Source organism: Echinops telfairi, unplaced genomic scaffold (genome assembly GCF_000313985.2).
Source record: "Echinops telfairi isolate 266 unplaced genomic scaffold, ASM31398v2 ScPeMD7_3533;HRSCAF=4204_0, whole genome shotgun sequence".
In the NCBI taxonomy this organism is placed as follows: domain Eukaryota; kingdom Metazoa; phylum Chordata; class Mammalia; order Afrosoricida; family Tenrecidae; genus Echinops; species Echinops telfairi.
The window spans coordinates 17,030,037-17,051,067 of NW_022107431.1; the positions used below are offsets into that span (position 1 = coordinate 17,030,037).

The 21,031-nt window shown below is 44.7% G+C and overlaps 1 protein-coding gene across 1 annotated transcript in view; it reads right to left on the reverse strand.

The window, feature by feature from the left end:
• Window positions 1-5,328: 5,328 nt before the first annotated feature.
• Window positions 5,329-21,031, reverse strand: part of ARMT1 (acidic residue methyltransferase 1) — a 19,006-nt gene continuing 3,303 nt past the window's right edge. The window contains exons 2-5 of the mRNA XM_004702112.2: window positions 18,091-18,196; window positions 16,484-16,728; window positions 8,942-9,107; window positions 5,329-6,270 (exon numbers count right to left, since the gene is read on the reverse strand). Of these exons, the coding sequence (XP_004702169.1) occupies window positions 5,506-6,270; window positions 8,942-9,107; window positions 16,484-16,728; window positions 18,091-18,196 (1,282 nt within the window). The 3' untranslated portion in view covers window positions 5,329-5,505. The remainder of the gene's footprint in view (window positions 6,271-8,941; window positions 9,108-16,483; window positions 16,729-18,090; window positions 18,197-21,031) is intronic.

Here is a 21,031-nt window from a genome sequence, read left to right on the forward strand (position 1 = left end):
GGCTGCTCTGAGCAGGGATATCGTCCTCAAGGCTTGGTGGGCCAGGATGTGCTCCACTCTCTCTTCCTCCCCCTTCATTTGCCCCTGTGTCACTCTGATCAAACATGTCACTCTCCCTGAGCTGTAGCTTCAGTGCTGTCTTCTGAAGTAAATTCTTTTGGGAGGAAATAATTTATAATTTATCAAGGGTTTATGAGGGTTGCAGGGTAGGGAGGGAGGGGGAAAAAAAGGAGCCGATAGCAAGAGCTCCAGTAGAAAGAAAATGCTTTGAAAAGGATGATGGCAACATATGTACAAATGTGCTTGATACAATGGTGTATGAATTGTTTTAAGAGTTATAAGGGACGGACAACAGAAAAGTGGGTGAAGGGAGACGTCAGGCAGGACAAGATATGACACAATAGTAATTTATAAATTATCAAGGGTTCATGAGGAAGGGGAAAAAATGAGGAGCTGATACCAAGGGCTTAAGTGGAGTGCAAATGTTTTGAGAATGATGAGGGCAACGAATGTACAAATGTGCTTTACACAATTGATGTATGGATTGTGATAAGAGTTGCGTGAGTCCCTATTAAAATGATTTTTTAAGAGTTTTAAGGGCCCCCAATAAAACAATTTATTTAAAAAGAAAAACCCCGAATAGAATGGATCTTAGATATATATATATATATTGAACTGTCTCCCATAAAAAGATCTGGAACAATGTAATTTGAGCTACGAGGGTAGCCTTGGAGGCTTCTGCCCGTTTCTCCCATGCTGCCACTGCCTGGGAGTCGTTTGGTGCCCAGCCCATTTGTCTAAGCATCACAGGGTAGTGTCATATTGGAGGATAGCTCTTAGTAAATGCATAGTGATACACTACAGGCTTGCCGTTAGCAGACTATCTGGGGCCAACCACTATCGTATCTCCCTAAGTAAAACTGCTCCTCTTTTTGTTTTTTTAACTGCTCTTGGTTTTATTCAATAATAAAATGGCATCACTGGGCTGTTAAGGTTTTCTACGAATTCTGCAAAATCATGGCCCTATATCCGAGAGATTTGACTATTTGAAGTGCTTGGAACAGTACCTGGCTTAAACACAGAGGACACCTTTGATGTGGTTACTCTAAGGATGTTCGAGAGAGATTCTACCTATTTAACAAAAGGCAACGAAAACGACCTCATCACCTCCTCGCCAGTTCTCTGGCACAGGTGAGAACAGGTGCAGGGAGCCTGAGGCTGGCATGTAGCACAAAGCTGTATTTTTCTCACTGGGTAGCTGACAACAATGTTGCCACATGCACTGACACCCACTGAAAGTGTGTCTTCCTTTTTCTGCCCGCTTCTGGGTAGCCTGAACCTCTAGTCTCCTCTCAGTTCAAATGCCTCCTAACCCGCACACCACAAAAATGCACACAAACACCCCCCCCCCAAACTCCCTGCCATTAATCAAGTCCAATTCAGAGACTCCATAGGGCAGCGGTTCTCAATCTGTGGGTCGTGACCCCTTTGGGGGTCGAACAACCCTTTCACAGGGGTCGCCTGATTCTTAGCAGTAGCAAAATTACAATGATGAAGTAGCAACAAAAATAACTTAATGGTTGGGGGGTCACCACAACATGAGGAACTGTATGAAAGGGTCGTGTCTGTGGCATGAGGAAGGTTGAGAACCACTGCATGACAGTATAGGGCATGAAAGAAATGTCGCTGGGAGTTTCCAAGACTGCAATTCTTTACGGGCATACAAAGCCTCGGTGGGCTCCTGCTGAGCAGCTGGCTGCTGCGTAGGGATTCGAAGCTCTAGTGTACCCCCTATGCCACCTGGGTTGAGAATGCCTCCAAGTCTCCTAGTAGGCTTTGCTGAAGCGGCCCCTGATCCTCATGCTCTGACCAAGGGATGGGTCCTAGGAATCTAGAGGGCGCTTTTACACAGCCCCTGCTGTCCAGCCAGGTCTGGGCAACCCTAGTGACATGGAAAGCCCAAGATGCACATTCAAAGCATGGCTCTGCCCTTGCTGTGGCTGCAGACTGCTGTGGAGTTATGACCTCAACTCATGGGCACGCGAGAAGCTGCCGGTCCTGCTCAAGCCCCACCTTCAGCTGCAGATGCCATCTATAGGGTTTTCACTGGCCGGTTTTTGGAGGAAGGTTGCCAGGTCTTTCTTCCTCATGTCTTCTCTGGAAATGCCACTGAAACATCACAACACACAATCCGCTAAGGACAGATGGGTGGGTGCACAAGAGGTGTATTCACTGCCTCCAGGCCGAGGACTCTATGAACTAACTCACCGCCAGGCCTCTGCCTTCACTAGACAAAGAGGAGATACACACGCTTTCTAGGGCAGAACTGTTGAAGATAATGCTGTTAGGTGCTGTCCAGTCAGTTCTGACTCAGAGCGGCCCCATCCATGTACAAGAGAACAAAACCTTGCCCGGCCCTGTGCCACCCTCAGTTGTTACCTTTGCGCCCATTGTTGCATTTCTTGGCTGCCACTTTTCTCCACCTGCCCTGATGTTGTCTATTGGGTCAGTTGTAAGGACTTGGATCAGTTCCTTTATTGTCCAGCTCTCACGTGCACAGGAAGCTATTGAACCTGCCATGACTACAGCAGCACACTTAGGTCCTCCACATGGCATCCTTGCTCTTTAATACTGAAGATTTGCCCCAGGGCAACATACGCTGTTTGGTTTTTCTTGACGGCTGCTTCCAGGGGCAGTGATGGAGGGTCCATGCAAAATGAAACCCTCGACAGCTTCCATCTGTTCTCCGTTGTTGCTGACTTTATGGATGGCCTGTCCAGATTTGACTTATGGATGCGGACTTCACAAGGTTCCAATTGGAATGAAGACTCTTCATGTGGAAAAATAGGATTGTCTTCTCAGAGAACTGGGTTGATGTAAGCGGACAGTATAGAAATTGGATACCCAAAATTGGGGGAGATAAAGGCATGAAGTGGTTGGCTTACAAACTTTCATAGGTAGGGGAAAAAATTCACAGTATTATAGGGTTAAGGTATAGGTGTTACTTAATTGCAATTGTGAAGCTAAGAATTATATACAGGTGACAGGTTGGCAAGTGGTGGGGATTGAGTTAGTTAATTGTGCCAACCTGGCCAATAAAACAAGTAGGGTTAATTGAAGGGCGGAGGGATAAATGGCTTGGTGGGCCTTGCCTTTGTAGTTCTTGGGTCTCTTGCTTTGTGGTCGCACCAAGGTGCAGCTGTCTAAGCAGTTCCCTGCTCCAGCTTGCAAGGCTGGCTTCCTGCAAGACAACCCCAAGAAGCCACATGCAGCCCTGGGTGCTGAAGCAGCCGTGTGGACACCCCTGCTAGCGCTGAGATGCTTACACGATTACTGACTCTGCTTTCCTCCTGAAGTCGTCATTGTTGCCTCTGCTTTGTGAGATACAGGAGGACTTTGTGGACTGGTGTTGGACATATGGGTTAATGTTGGACTAGTGGGCTTGGGCAGCACTGGGTTGGGATATTTTCTTGATGCGCACTTAACCTTTACATAAAACTCTCTTATACATGAGTTGATGTGGATTTGTTTCTCCAAAGTGCCCAGACTAACACAACGTTGTAAGGAGGGATAAAGTACAGAGCACCCCCACCCCCACCCCTCCCCCATGAACATTCCAGTCAGGAGAAGGACATCATGTTGGTCAGGTTACAGCCTGATGATGCCTCCTGGTGGGCATGGCCTTCTCATGATGACTCTGGGAACTTCCTCTCCTTCTCCCTGGAGGCAGGACACACACTCTCTGCTCCACCCTTCTGTTATGGAGACCTGCACCAGCGTTGGGGTGCTTCCACTGTCAATGGATCTACAAGCCTTTCTGCCCACCAGCCTGTGATCTTCCTGTATTCAGCATTACTGCATGTGCTGTGTGAGTCTAAAGAGGAATTTATGGACTAGTATCGGACATATGGGCTAATATCGGACTTATGCATTTGATCTGGACTGGGCTGGGCTGTTTTCTCAATAAACCATTGCTCTTTGATATAAGTTCTCTCTTACACATACTTGAGTTCTCTCTTACACATACATGATTTGTTTCTCTAGTCAACCCAGTCTAACACAAGTGGTAAACAGTTTCTTCATATACCATATTTTTATGTTCTTAATAAAAATAAACTGCATGGTAAAAATAGTCACCAGCCAATGCTTTCTGAAAACGTAATATTTGACAAGCACTACATCGTGGCTATAAAGTCAATACAAATAGACAATTGTTCTCTGAGTTGTATCTACAAAAATGATTCCAATTGGCTGAGCATTTTAATACCTGCATGTTTAAAGCAGGAACTGATGCAAAGAAATGCAAAGTAAATTCAAAATGTGCTTTATGTAAACATTTTCCCCAAAGACAAAACAGAACAAAGGCAAAGGTAATCACTCAGGCAGCACAGAGACTCACTGACAAGCGGCACTGTTGAAAATTACTTTGGCGACATCTATAGCGCACATTACAAGGCTCTTAGTAAAGTTTCACTTCAAATTCTGAGATCTCATTTTGAATCACCATTCTTGAATTCCCCAGTTGGAAAATACAACCGCAATTTTCAGTAACATTTAGTTTATTATTCCAGTGGAAATTAAAAAACAAAACAATACCATTTTGAGGTCTGTTTCCAATTTTAGCTTCAAAATAAACTGATCCAAAACGTCATCTTTAATGGCCATGGCGCTCATGAATAAGTGTGTAAGAATATAAAAGATGAACTCATCTTTTGGCAGGACTCCAAATGCAATCCCTAAGGTTCTTTCCTGTCCACAGCATAGTGCAAACAAAGTGTGCTCAATTTAAACACAAGTGTGCTGACAGAATGTAGTCCATCACTTCTGGTGCTCATGAGCAGCATGTCAAAGAGAATCCAGTTCTTGTTCTCTTGAACGCTGATTCCGCCATGCTGGCACAGGCCAAACACCACAAGAGCACATGCAAAGAGATTCTTTGAAAGGAGCTCACGGCCAAGATCCACAGCTAGCAACCATTCACGAGTTAAGTTTTACGTCCACGTGCTCAGACGTCACAGTCGTGAGAAATGCTTCTTTGTAAAGAGCCATTAAAATGTACAGTTTTGTGGAATCCTTATTTCTGGAGCCCCAAATCAAGTTAAATAAAATGCTAGGCTTCCTAGAATATTAAATACCATGCAGCACAGTATTGAAAAAAAAAAAAGACTGGCTAAAATAACTTTACAAGTATAATTTACTCATATTGTTTTTCTATGCTGTTAAAAATATATTAAGATCAATTGAAATTAAATTACATAATTTGAAATGATGCTAAAATGCCAACAAAAATGTAACTATCTGTAGGTCAATTAAGCCAGGCCCCCCCCCCCCCCCGTAAACGAGGGGTGGGTGGTGTTTTGTCAACTATCACCCTGTGTGAATGGACATGAGCCTGGGGGCTCTCACTGCCCAGAGCCCCAGGATAAAGCTCACTCCATATGTATCTGGAGATTTTGCAAAGTGTATACCAGACTTTCCTACACAAGGCAGAGTCCCAAGATCCAGTCAGGGAGACCTATCAAACTGGAAGATTCCATACGTGCCCGTGGTAAGCCAGCCAGGGTCGGAGGCTGTGAGCGCTTCCCCTTGCCCTGGCTGCAGGCCAACCTGAACCTCAGCTTTTAAGGTCCGCACACTGCAGAGAGGCGCGGGGTGGAAGCCTTTGAGAGCCTGGTGGAATGGGGTGGTAAATGCCCATTTTCTGTCCCCCGTCAACTTCCTGTAATTCAAATCGCCCTTGAAGAGAATTAAATCTGCCTTCTGGAGGTCTGCATATAGGTCCGGGGCGACCTGAGCCATGGCGCAGTATTCATGAGGCAGCGTCCAAAACAGGTGGTCCTGGTAGACCCAACTGCCTGTCTTCACATGACTTTCCCAGGCAGCCCCGCACTGGGCCGTCCACTGATGAGCAGAGTGCTTGACTTGCGCGACTAGCCAGTGAAAATCATGGAGGGTGGTATCAGACACAAACCAAGGGATCGTTTTCCCGTAAAAATGGATCTCAGTAGCCAGTTTAGAGGACAACAGGAAGTCAGCTAGAACTAGATCGGTAATAAGTTCAAACCCAGAATTATCCAGAACAATGTCCACCCTCACGGATGCTTTTTCTCTTGTTTTCTTGTGATTGCTAAGCAATGACCACAGCTGCTCCATGTCGTTCACCAAGATGAAGGGTTTGAGGTCTTCCAGGGAATCCAGGACACTCCTCTTCGGAGCACTGCTTTCCCCTCCCGACAGCGAAAGATCGCACTTGTTCCCCCACAGAGAAACCTGGAAAACGAAGCAGGTGAGGCAGTCACCTTTCTGAGTAACTAACAAAACCTCTCTGTGGTATGGAATGCTAACAGAGCTGTCAGAGCCCCCAATAAAATGATTTTTTTTAAACCCTGTTAAGTGAGGGGTGGAGGTGGAGCTAAAAATATTCATAAGCTAAACTGGCGACCCAAATCCCATCTGCAGACAATTGAACATCCCCTCACAGAGGGGTCACAGAGAAGAGATGAGCCAGTCAGGGTGCAGCACAGCACCAATGAAACACACTTTCCTCTAGTTCTTTGGTGCTTCCTTCCCCCGACTATCATGACCTCAATTCTACCTTACAAATCAGAATAGACCAGAGCATGCACACTGCTACAGAAAAGAGCCCACAACACAGGGAATCCAAGATAGATAAACCCCTCAGAGCCAACAAGGAGAGTAGAAATACCAGGAGGATTAAGGGAGGGTGGGGGGAGAAAGGAGGAATTGATCACAAGGATCAACCTAGAACCCCTTCCCAGGGGGACAAACAATGGAAAAGTGGGTGAGGGGTGACGGAGGACAATGTAAGATATGAAAACAATAATCTGTAACTTATCAAGGGTTTGTGAGGGAGGGCAGGCGGGGGAGGGAGGGGGAAGAAATGGGGAACTGATATAGATTGTGATAAAAGATGTAAGACATCCCCCCCCAAAAATAAATTTTTTAAAAAAGCAGAGATATCTAAAAAAAAGATTTATTTCCATGAAACTCAATGTAAAATGCCCATAGTAAATCTAGACTATTGCTGGTAGTACCCATTATTGGATCTGAATGGAAAGCTTTGCGTCTTACAGATATTAAAACCTCATCAGGTTCAAAGGTTACTTTCTAATCCAAATAAAAAGAAAGCCCGCTCCTTTTTCACTGGCCCTCGGTTTCTTTTATTCCTTGAATCACCTTGGGCTCTGGTGACTCCCCTGGAAGTTCGTTTTAGACAAGGGAGAGAAAATGGACAAGGTGATCGCTGTCAGCTCTTCCAACTCCAATAACCTTTTAGTCTACTTTTAAGAGAATGTTATTTTGTAGAAAACAGTACATAGTCTTATTTAAAAACAAAAGAAAACAAAAACCATGTCTAAAATGATGTTTAGCACTGCAAACTCTAATCAGGTAGCCCTGGGTTCAAATCCCACTACTTCCAATTTCTGAGAATGTGTGAATCACAGGCCTGGTCTCACAGGCTTATCCTGAGAATTACTGAAGTACTTTACCTGGTACGTAGCCTGTGCTAATAAGTACTCAGGAAATATTAGCCAAAGGAGAGTCTATTCTCACGTGTGACTTAATATAAGAGTAAGCCACATGTTACAGCCAAGAGTGTAATTTGAAAAGAAAATGAACACAAATGTATAGGGTAATATAACCTGACTTCTGCTTCATAAATCACTCAAGAAACTTCCAGTCTCGGAGTCAAATCCAACATCCTCATGTTTGCTGACAGGCTCTGAGCGTTCCCTCCACTGCCCCACTCCTTACCGTCACCAGAGCCCGGTGACACCATGATTAAGCATTCAGTTACTAATTGAGAGGTCTGGAGTTCCAGCCTACCATCTCTCTGCTCCCCAGGAGTGATGTGGCAGTCTGCTCTCTAAGGATCTGCAGCCTGGGAAACCCTCTGGGGCATCTCAGCTCTGCCCTTCGGGGTCACTACGAGTCAGAATCAAGGGGGAAGTCCTGGCTTAACTCTCAGCTCATTTCCAAGTCTGTTGCTGTCCCCTACCACTCCTACCCTCCCAACCCTTTAGGACCACCCCCAACCCATACAACACGACTCTTTCTCCTCAGATTCCAGCTCCAGTCTCCTCCTGGGGAGAAGGGTAGCCGGGAGGGGTCCCGCCCTGGCAGTTGGATAGCAAACTGCAGCTGCCCCCACCCCTGCCCCAGCTGCCCCTCTCCCTGCTCTCTCTCTCTCTCCAGAGCACTTTGTTTTTCAGGAAATGCTTCTAACTTCTTCTGGAAGACACAAGTGCCAGTAATACCACAATCAGGTAGCATGTGCTTTTTAACGGTGCTGGTTCTAGCAATATGTATTCCACGTTAGAAGGTGTTGAATGAGAAGGAAAAGGAAACTGAGCACTGTAGCAGAGCATGAGCAGCAGCCGGGCATGCCCAGTGCACTGGTACCACAGGCACCGTGTTTGTTCCCAGCTCTGCGCCTGACCCTCGCGTGCCCGGCTGGGCCCAGCTCCCTTCGCACATCAGCAGGGCAGGCCTCCCTCGTGTTTCCAATGAGAGACTGAAGTGCAGACATGATGAGAGGAAGCTGCCTCTGGTCCAACCACAAACAGGAAAAGAACTAGGATTTCAGCCAACGTCACTCGGCAGTCAGGCCAAACCACTATGCCGAGAACAGAGGCCATGGTGGCAAATGATGCCCACACCACAAAAGCCAAGTCCACTTGGTACACAAGGGACTGCAAAACCCATTTTAGAGACTGAGAGGATTTTCCTCTTAATTACCACTATTACTAAAATCAGTTTTCAAACGAGAGATCAATTGCAGCTTAAGTGACGACATAAAGGAACCTCCAAAACGTCACGGAAACGGGATGACGAGTGAGCGCTGTGAAGTCTCACACATGCGTCCTCGTGACCTGCAGCCGTTTCCTGTTACTCGTCGAAGTTAACAATTCACATTTACCTGCAGGAACTTGAAGAACTCGTTTTTAAGCTGATCTTCATCTAGTTCGCCAAGCGTCCTCGTCACCTCCTGCAGGTAAGTACACAGGGTGACGATGGATTCCCGAGACTCAAAGAAGTTCTGCTCTTTGGATTCCTTAAACACATCAAAGTCGCTGATTGGTGGGCTGCAGGAGGAAAGCACAGCATGAAGACGGCTCAGTGACAACCGCAGTGACGCAGGCCCACAACCTTTCCTATGTGTGGATCTTACACGTGCGTCACTGGAATCCTCCCAAGATACCTGGAATTCTTGGAAAACAACCCAGGCCCCATGATTAGTGGTGGGGGACTCTAGGTAAAGAATATAAAATCTCATCAAAATTAATCTCCAAACTAGTTCTCAGTGAATTATCAAAAGTTTGCTACACAAGTATTTTACCCAAAATAACAGTAGTCATGGCGACTACGTCTGAGTTTACCTGACTTATCCACGAGTGTTTCAAGGACAAAACAAAAACACCAAAAAACACCCCACAGGTTCATGGTGGTCACTTTGGTTGAGTGAATGTTTTATTTGAGGGTATAATGTGGCAGGGTTCTAAGTAGCACCCGGATGGATATAAAGGGAGCCTTTCAGTGCAATGCCCTCACTAAGCAGAACCAAACACAGGGCACTATGAGAATATTTGGTGAATATTTAAGTGAACCCAAACTTAAGATTATTGTATATTTTATTAAGACACCTTTGATTTTTTTATGTGCAATTTTGTCTTTTGGGATTACCTTTTAATCCCAGTGTGGCGTTAACCACACGTTCACCAAAAGTATGTGTCAGAATGTTTAGTCTAGAGCAGCACGCTTCAGAAGAATCCACAACTGGGAACTACGCAGATATCCATAAAATAGTAACACAGGTAACCAGATGTTGTGATCTATACAACCACCTATTGACCTTTAAAATGGGAATTTTAGCGCACCTCACTGTGCTCATGCACAACCTGTACATAGACCGAGAGGCTGTCCTTCGAACAGAACAAGTGGACACTGTGCAGTCTGTAATCAGGAGAAGTGTGGGTCAGGGTTGTATCCTTTCACCGCTGCTTCAATCTGGGTCTGTGCAGATAATCTGGGAAGCGGAACGATAGGAAGAAGGTGGGATCCAGAGGTGAGGACGACTCCTTACCAAGCTGCTATGTGCACACAGCACAACCTGTGTGCTGACAGGGAGGAGGCCTGGAAGCACTTACTGATGAAGATCAAGACTATAGCTCTCAGTATGGATTCCACCTCAACAAACAAGAAACAGAAATCCTCATCCCTGGACTAATTAGCAACATCACGAGAAAGGAAGAAAAGACCGAAGCTGTCAACCATTTCCTTTTACGTAGATCTATCAGCAATGCTCACAGAAGCACTGGCCAAGAAAGCAAACTGATGGATCGCATTGAGCAAATCTGCTGCACAAGGCCCACTGAAGGTGTCAGAAAGCAGAGGTGTCACTCTGTGGACTCAGGTGTACCTGTCCCAAGCCAGTGTTCCAGTCATCTTACATGCATGCAAAAGCTGGACAATGAAAGTGGGAAAGTAAAGAATTGATACAAGCGACTCCTGGTGTTGGCGAAGAGGACTGAAAGTAGGGGGCACTACCAGAAGAACAAAACCAGCCTTGAAGAAGCACAGCCAGAAAGGTCCCAACAAAGGAGGATGGTGCGGCTCCACTTCATGTACTTTGGATAAGATAACAAGAACAAGCTCAAACATAGGTTTGAGGATTTGGTCGGGGCGGTGGGGGGGTGCACTGAACATTGTTTTCATCTATTCTACACAGGGGTGCTATGAGTCAGAACTGACTTGATGGCACTTAACACCATAGTCATACCGTGCAGGGCTACACAGCAATGAAAATGAATCATCCTGAGTGGCAAGGGAGAATTTCCATGCATGTCACCAACATAATGTTGAATGAAAGAAGCCAGACAAGCCTTCCCACTGTAATTGTTTTGAAACAGGCATAAGGAACACAGGTCAGGATGTGGTTATGCTTGAGGGGCAGTGAGGGTAGTGACTGGGAGGAGACAGTGGGGCCCTCTGTGTTCTAGTGGAACTTGCCCTCTTGATCCGGGCACTGGGCTACAGGGTGTTCTTGTGAAAATCACTGACCTGTGCCCCTGCTATGTGTACTGTTCACTACCTGTATATTAGACCTTCAGTCCTCTCTTTTAGAAAGTCAATCTTCTCTGTACTCTCACCTTCCAGTATCCAAAACCTATTCACATATGGCCAAAACTTAAAAGATTAATCATCTATCTAATGAAACACAGCTAGTTCTAACCTAGGGCAGCTTCACTCTGGTTTCAATCTAGCTTTGTGCCTGGCCAGTGTGAATGGTCAGTGCACTTGGCTGCTAATCGAAGACTCTCAAAGGCTTGATTGCACAGAAGGCGCCCCTGCAGCGAGATCTGGCGTCTGTGTCTCAGCTAGCCTCAATCCTTGATCCAATTCCAAAACCACTCCCATATTCTCTAAGTATCTGTTAGAGCAGCACCTCATGCCCAATATCCAATCGGCCTTGGGTGTCTAGTGCTGCTATAAAAGAAATACCTCAAGTAGAGGGCCGAAACAACAGAAATCTCTCCCTCACAGTTTAGAAGACTAGGCATCTGAACTCGGAGCACTGGCTCTAGAGCAGTGGCTCTCAACCTTCCTAATGCCGTGACCCTTAAATACAGTTCCTCATGTTGAGGTGACCCCGAACCATACAATTATGTTTGTTGCTACTTCATAACTGTAATTTTGCTACTGTTATAAATCGGGAGACCCCTGTGAAAGGGTCATTCAACCCCCAAAGGGGTCACGACGCACAGGTTGAGAACAGCTGCTCTAGGCGAAGGCTTTCCCTGTCAGCTCTAAAGGGAGGTCCGTGTCTTCCTTTTACATCTGCAGGCATCACGTCCTCTGGAGAACTACACACATCTTGGCATCAATCTGCCCCTGGGTCTAGGAGGTTGTCAGCAGAGGGACCCTGGGTCCAAAAGATATACTCCCCTCCCAGCTCTTTTTTCTTAGTGGTAGTCAGGTCTCTCAATCTCTGCTCACTTATGTAATCTCTTTTACACTCAACAGAGATTGACTCAAGAGACAGCCTAAATCTGAGGATTGCATCCCGCCTCAGTGACATAACTCCCTCAAGTCCTGCATCACAGATGTGGGGGCTAACACCTATGAAAAGCATATTGCAACACGCGGACTAACTGTGGTAGTTACATAATTCCATGTCCACTTGATAGATTGTAGGGGTGGAGTCTAGCCTGTCAATCAGGTCACAGCCTGATTGATGCTTCCTTGTGCGAGTGGCCTTCTCATGAGAACTGGGAGTTTCCTCCATGGAGGCGGGACACACATTCTCTCTCTGCTTCACATTCCTGTTGACAAGCCACCTGGAGCCACGCTGATGGCAGCCAGAGCCCTAAAGATGCGTCCACTGCCATTAGATCCACAGGACTTCCTGTCCACCAGCCTGTGATCTTCCTGCATTCGGCTCATTGCATGTGCTGAGTGAATCTGAGGAGGAATTCATGGACTAATATCAAACTTATGAACTTGATCTGTTCTGGGCTGGGATTATTGCTGCATAATTACTTCTTGATATAAAGTTCCCTTTTAGATATGAGTGCCTCTGGATTTGTTTCTCTAGTCAACCTGGACTAACACACTAATTCTATCAGATCAGAAAAGGAGCACAATTACATAATACTGGGAGTCATGACCTAACCAAATGGACACAGTTTTGTGAGATACTTAGTTTCCCAAGACCAGCCACTGAAATCCTTATGGAGCACAGTTCTACAGGGTGACCATGGATCAGAAGCCACATCAAGAGCAGCTGACAACACTGTGAGCCACCGTCTGTTGCTTGGCTGCCTTCTGTGGCCAGGTGGTGTGTGCTTTAATAGTGAGCTTTACGTTTACAGCAGGAATTCTTTAACATGTTTATTCAGCAAAAACAGTAACTACAAATTGTGATTTTTGAAATCTTGTAAAGCATACAACAGACTCAAAAGTTATGTTTATAACCCCAAATCATTCATTTACATATCAGGGCTGGACAGGGGACAGCACGAGAGGCAGAGTTTGGGAAATGTGCCTGGTCTGACCCCACACACCAGGACATCACATGGAGGGAGCGCAACAGAGCAGCGAGGGGAGCAAAGCAACCAAGTCCCCGAGGAATTCTGAAAATGGACTTCAGACTCCGAGGGCAGGGCTCGGCACTGCATCAAACCCGATCGGAAAACATTCATAAGGGTCAGCAGACAGACTAGGAATTACTCATAAGGTTTTTGGTTTTATGTCTATCTATATAAGATAGGCAGGATAAACAATCCTGAGGAGAAACGGGTTCCGGGGGACAGGGGAGAGGAGGCAGTGGGGGAAATGGAGGTGGAAACCAACAAACGCAGGGGCAAGGGAACAAGAGGTCTAAAATCAATGGCGAAGAGGGCATAGAATGTTGGGTGGGGTTCGATCAAGTGCACTGTAGGCAACAGGAAGTACAGAGACCTGAATGAAGGTTGAACATGATAGTGGAACAGGAACAAAGTAAAGGGAAATAGAGGAAAGAACTAGGAGGCAAAGGACATTTATAGGTGTATAAATACAGGCAAGTACATATGTAAATATATTTATATATAATGATAGGGACATAGATCTATGTACATATATTTGTATGTTAAGTATTAAGGTAGCACGGAAACTTGCATTCTGTGATGCTCATCTTCCTAACACGATCGTTGAAGGCAAAATAGGTGCATAAGCTAATGTGGTGAAGAAAGCTGATGGCGCCCGGCTATTAGAAGATAGAGCATCTGGGGTCTTAAAGGCTTGAAGTTAAACAAGCAGCCATCTAGCTGAGAAGCAACAAAGCCCACATGAAAGAAGCACACCAGCTTGTGTGATCATGAGGTGTCAGCAGGATCAGGTATCAGAAGACCCAGAACAAACCACCATTTTGATACGAATGAGGGGGGTTGGAGTAAAACCCATATGTAGACAATGGGATGTCCCCTCACAGAAGAGTCACAAGGAAGGGACAAGCCAGCCAGGGTGCAGTATAGCATCGAGGAAACACAATATTCCTCCAGTTCTTTAATGCTTCTCTCCCACCACTATCATGTCCCCAGTTCTATCTTTTTTTTTTTTTAATCATATTATCTTACAAATCTGGCTAGCCAGAGCAAGTACACTGCTACAGATCAGAGCTCTGGACACACAGAATCCAGGACAGATAAATCCCTCAGGATCAATAATGAAAGTACCGATACCAGGAGGGTAGGGGGAGAAAGGGGGAACCGATCACAATGATCAATGTACAACTCGCTCCCCACCTGCCCCAGGACAAACATTAGAAATGTGGGTAAAGGTAGACAGCAAACGGTGTCAAATACGAAAATAAAAATAATTTATAAACTATCAAGGGTTCACAAGGGTGGGAGGGAGGGGAAAAAGAGGAGGTGACACCAAGGGCTCAAGTAGAAATAAAATGTTTTGGAAATGATGATGGCAACATACCGTATATACTCAAGTATAAGCCAAGTTTTCCAGCATATTTTTAATGCAGTTTTTGTGGTAAAATTAGGTGCCTCAGCTCATTCCGGGCCAGCTTATACTCAAGTACATACGGTACGTACAAATGTGCTTGATACAACCGATGTATGGATTGTTATAAGAGCTGTAAGAACCCCCAATATAATAACTTATTAAAAATAAATAAATAAATAAATAAATCAGAGCTGATCTGATTGATCACTTTCAATTACCCTGTGCTATGATTGGGAAGAGATACCTGATGATTCCTAGCAAACCTGTATCATTGGAAAGGGTGAGCTAACAGGCCAATGCACCTTATCTTCTCTTCTCCCTCCATTAGAACTACCCTGACACATTAATTAGCATAAACGAGGCCATGTGGGCTATTTTGAAGCACATCTTTCATTTTCAGTGTTTTTCTAATTGACCCGATGCTCTCAAGGCAATTCTGACTCAGAGCTGCTCCAGGGCCAAGCAGGGCCACCCCACAGGTATCCAAGACTACAGCCTTCATGGAAGCAGATGGCTACATCTGGCTTCCAACAGTGGCTGCTAGCTGCTGACCTTTCACTCAGCGGCCAAGTGCTTGACCACTGTGTCACCAGGGCTCCTTTCTCGAATCTAGCTATTAAAAAAAAGAACCAAAGATGAATTAAGAGAAGACACGAAACAACAGATACAGCGACTCGCTGCTCTGATGCCGCCTCAGATCAAACTCCTTCCAACAACATCCACTGGCCTCGAGAAAGTATACTTCCCCTTATTCCACCTGGGTCTGCATGTAATTCATCCAAGGTAACGTTTTCTTGCTCACTAAGCATAACTTGTCTTCCTTTAAAAGAAAACGAAGCTATTTCATCTTTAGGACAATTTTTACTTACTTCACACTTCAGAGAGTAAATTGTAAGGATATTCTATTGGGGGAAGGAGTTGATGAGTCATTCAAACTGTTGATACAAAGTTGATGATCTGAGATATAAATCCCCCACTTAATGTACAATAAACAATTGAAAACACAATTCTTATTACTATGTTCTGAAATTGACCGTGGTGAGGACAGCACAAATCTTAATGTGAACGAATAATTAAATTATGTGGTGTATGAAATATATGCCAACAAAACTATTTAAAAAATACTACTGTTAAAATCAAAAGTTTACATGATGAAAGTACCAAATAAAAACAAAATTGTATGGCTATTCTAGATAAGAAGACAAAAAGTAAAATCCGACTCACAGTAGCCCTGTGTGGCTTTTCGGGGCTGTCTTCACTGCAGAAACAAGGTTACCCTTGTCAGGCACCCATGCTACCCGTGACAGGTGCTGAAAGGCCCAACAGCTTCATTAACCCTTGCTGAGGCAGCCCCCTGCTGGTGTGGCCACGCAGCTAAGGGTCCCACCAACCTGCCGCAGCGCCGCCTGCACAGGATGGAGACCACACACTAGGATGAAGAGTGGAGGGAAATGGCTGATGTGCTTCTAGGTTTTGATGACTTGATGGTATTGGAAGATGTCACTGAGTTTGAAATCACACCAGAAGGAAGAAGGATTAAGAACTTAGGTCAGATTTTGCTAAGGGGAAACGACATCACAATGTCGGTGTCTGAAGCAGGACCTGAACTATGAATGGATTTTCCTGACTTAGGCTAGCTTCTGTTTTGTTTTATAAAGGCAACACAGTGGATTTTTTTCAACTTTTTAAACATGAGATTCTATGATGTTAAGTTTCCCATTAAAGGAAAATGCTTTGAAGATGCATTCATTATAAATACCAATTTTTGTGTAAGGAGAAAAAGAGTAAATAGTTTCCTGTTTGAAGATGAAAATAAAGATGGTTTTGGTTTTTTAAAAAAAGCAAACATTTGCTGAACTTAAGTGAATTCAGGTGTTTACTTTTTAACTTTTCCTTTTAGAATTTCTAACTAACGTCGCATAAATTGGTGAAGGAGCGTTCAATGTGTTGGCTGGACACTCACCTCTGGATCAGGGCTTCATGAATCCTGCGGTACATGTAGCACTCAACAAACAGCCATGGTGAGTAAAACCACCGGGGCTGCCCGTTGTCCTCAGCTATAAGGCTCTGCTGGTACTCCAGGTACCGGTTCCATATGTCCGTGTCCACAAACTGCGCCACCAAGGGGAAGATTGCTTTATCTGTTTGCAGTTCATTCCGTAGTTTTGACAGAAGAGAGATGGCTTTTTTCTCGGCTTCTGTGCCTTCCTATGGAAATGGGAGAATCAGATACAGGTGAGTAATTCTAACGTGCAGGTTCTGAAACTTATTTGGCCTTCCATCCCCTTTTTAAAAAAATTACTCAACGTACCCCTGCCAATGAAAAAACTTTTGTACTGTGGCCCAGAATTCAGGATAAAACCAAACAGGATACAAAACCCAAACCCACTGCCATCTAGTCAACACTGACTCTCACAGCAAGGCCCCCTGTGGGTTTCCTAGCCTAGCCTGTAACTTTGTATGGGAGCAGAAAGCCCAGTCTTTCTCCCATAGAGCTGCTGGCGGCTTTGAACTGCCAATCCATGAGAAACACAGCCCAATGCATAACCACTACACCACCAGGGCGGCTAAGTAAAGTGTAAGTATCTGTTTTTGATGCCCTTCTGGGTCTTTATGAGCACCCCCACCAAAACACAACAATCCCGCAGTCCAAAATACATTTTATATCTGTCACAAGCTATTATAAACATTTTAGCATTCATAAACTGAAACTCAAAAAAAACACAGATCACAAATCAACATATTCCCACCTTACGAACTCTCCCCGCCCTTCCCCTTTTGTGCTCGGCTTTCTCTAACTGTAGGCAGGGGGACCATTACCACAAAGAGACCATTACCACAGTTACACCCCAAATTTCTTTTTCCTTTGTCCACACGGGACACTGGTGGCCGTGGGTTTGCCCTGGCCCCTCCTGGGTCTCTACTGAGTATAGGGAGCTGGGATGGCCTGGCAGGTGAGGTGTGAGGTATTATTTCACGTTAACAGGTCAAATGGAGGGGGCACACATGCTACAGGATTAGAATAATGGGGAAATAAAGCGGAGAGACATGTTGAAAACATTATGCAAAGGAATAAGCCAGCTGCACAAGGACAAACTGTGTGCGCCCACGTCTGTCAAACATCTAGAACAGGCACAGGCACAGAGATCCAGGTTCAGGAGTGGTTGCCAGGGGCAGGAGCAGGGGAGGCGAGCAGCTCTTGCTTAACCAGTTCTGAGTTACTGTGTGAAGTGACAACAGTTTGGAAATAAATATTGGTGAGGGCTGCACAACCCACTGAGCCTAAACGCCAACAGCTGCTGAGCTGATTCCAACTCAGGACATCCCCGAGCACTACAGGGCAGAACTGCGCTCCTCAGGCCTTCTAGGCCATGACCTTGAAGAAGTAGATCAGGCCTTCCTTCTGAGGTAACTCTGGGTGGAGTTGAAAGGCACACCTTTCAGTTACTCATCAGCTGCTCCATTGTTTGTACCACCCAGAGACTCTGCCACTGAATTTTACATGTGAAAATGGCCGATTTTCCATTATACATGTTTTACCAGGGTAAACACCACACATACGACCCTTACCTCTCCATGTTTCTCAAAAAATTCACTTTTGTGCCGATGCAATGTATCAATTACCTTCGTTAGGATCTGCGGTATTCTGTCTTTAATTGTAAGATATGCAAATGATCTAGAAAAGAGAGCCACATACAGTCTCATTACTTAGTAACATTAACACTAGAAGAGTGGTCACCTTTGAATTCCTGGGACCCCTCATTTATGGTAAAATTCCTTTCCAACAACTATCACATGGGAAAACCAGTATTATCTGACCAACGTTACCAAAAACCAAACTCACTGCCATCGAGTCAATGCCGTCTCATAGACACCCTACAGGCCAGGGTAGAACTGCCCCTGTGAGTTTCTGAGACGGTAACTCTTGACAGGAGTATAGAAAGCCCCATCTTTACCCCTCTGAGCCGCTGGTGGTTTCAAACGGCTGACCGTGTGGTTAGTAGCCTAAACTTTCCTGGTGTACCGAAGAAGTTTGTGCTTCTTCTAATCCCAGACTCCTCCGAACACCACCCACCCACTGCCAACAGGTCAATTCGATTAGGACTCAGAAAGCCGCCTCCATCTCCTGCAGAGCAGTTAGTACGGTCCAAGGCTTACCCTGTATCACCACCTCCTTAAATTCTCTCTCCCCTCCACCTCCAATAAAAAAACCTCCCTGCCATTGAGTTGATTCCAATTAAAAAGTCAGGGCAGATCTGCCCTGAATGGCTTCTGAGGCTGTACATTTTTCCAGGAGCAGAAAGTTTCATTTTTCGCCTGCGAAGCTGCTGCTGGTTTCAAACAGCTGGCCTTTGGATTAGCAACCCAAAGCATAACCCTGTCTGCTTAATAAGTCTTCCGTTTCCCATTGCATTCTTTATCAAACATTAGTTTAACAGTGTGCTAGAACTGAAAAGCACTGGGTTAGAAGTCAAAGCAGTCTTTACTCCCAGGTCTGATACTAAGTGATTTCACCTACTTCGGGAGAAACAAGACATTGGATGTAATACCACTTCATTAAAAGGGCATTAAAATAACTATCATGTCTAAGAACATGAAGAATTACAGATATTCATGACCCTGCTTTATTTCTCGATCTACACTTGAAACTTGCTTCCAGAGGGTCAATTCCAATTCATAGCAAGCCTACAGAGCAAGGTAGAATGGCCCCTGTGGGTTTCCAAGGCTGTAAACCTTGAATGGGGGTCGAAAGCCTCTTTTTTCTCACTCAGAGTGGTTTCAAACTGTTGACCTTTCAGTTAGCAGCCCAACAAATAACCCACTACATCACCAGGGCTCCGAGTCCACACTTGGTCAGTTTTAGTGTTTTGCAAGTTGTTACTGTGGCTTTCTCTACCCCTTCCAACCTACTCTGTCCCAAGTAAAAGCAATGAAGGTTACATTCTCCCTCAACCAATCAAAACATTTGTGATTTTCTCAAAGTATCAAAGCATGAAGCTGGTGATGTAAACTTGAATATACTAGTATAAAAAAAGCAAAGCTCTTCCTGATTTGAGACATACCAAAAAACACCATTTATAGATTATCATAGTTCATTTGATTTTAAAGCAGTCAAAAAATCAGGTGATGAAACTGTGGGAAAATTTTTCAATACACAGCAGAAGACGTAGGTGATGCCGTCATTTTTATGATCAAACCACCAGAGACAAGGTGAAAGCAAGAAAGTGAACACAATCGTTTTTTAAAACTGCCTCTGCTCAAACCACAAATTCTAATTTTAATTGGGATCTAAAAACGTAAGTATTTTACAACAATTGTTAAAGTAAGGGCTGAACTTTTATATAGTGCATATAAAAATTTTAAGAAAAACATTGCAATAGCAAGCACTTTTCTTACTTTGTAAGGTTTTGAATATCCAAAACCTTTCATTTTAATTTTTAAATATCATGAATTCCCCTGGAGGCCTGGTGGCATAGTGGTTAGGCTACTAGCCTCAAGGTCAGCAGTTTGAAGCCACTATCCCTTTGCACAGGAAAAAGACTAAGCCCTCTGATCCAGTAAAGCAGCAGTTCTCAACCTGTGGGTTGCGACCCCTTTGGGGGTCAAACTACCCTTTCACAGGGGTCACCTAAGACCAATGGAAAACACATAAACATTTTACAATATATAACTACATATTGTTTTGCTATTAATCATTATACTTTCATTATGTTTAATTATGCTCAATTTGTAACAAAAATGTAAGTACATCCTGCATGTATGGATTGTGATGAGTTGTACACGCCAATAAAATGATTAAAAAAAAAGAAATGATGGCAATATACAAATATGCTTGACACAATGGATGGATGGTGATAAGAGCTATATGAGGCCCCCAATAAAATGACTTTTTAAAAATACACCCTGCATATCAGACATTTACATTACGACTCATAACAGTTGCAAAATCACAAGTTATGAAGTAGCAACGAAAGTAATTTTATGGTTGGGGGTCACCACAACATGAGGAACTGTATTAAAGGGTTGTGACATTAGGAAGGTTGAGAAACCTGTGGTAAAGAGTTACAGTCTCATGACGTCCCTCACTGACCCATAGCCCTACAGGGGACAGCACCAGAGACAGTGTGTGATTTGCGCCGGATCTGATCCCGCCACACCGAGGCAAAACACTAAAGGGGTGCAACAGATCAGCAAGGTAATGGAGTGGCGAGGTCCCCAGGGAATGCTGAAGGTGGACTTTGGGGCCAAAGCGTGGTGCCCTAACAGACTGGACTGGAAAACACTCCTAAAGGCCAACAGTCCTTGAACTAACTACAAGCTTTTTTTCCCCCTGTGTTTTGTTTTATTGTCATTGGTTTGTTGTATATTGTTGCTTAGTTTTGCTCTGTCTTGTTTTTGTGCATGTTATTATCTCCATAGGTCTGTCTAAGTAAAATAGGCTGGATGAACAATCTGGAGGAGAAAACAACGGGACTGACAGTTCCTGGGGGACATGGGAGAGAGGGAGGTG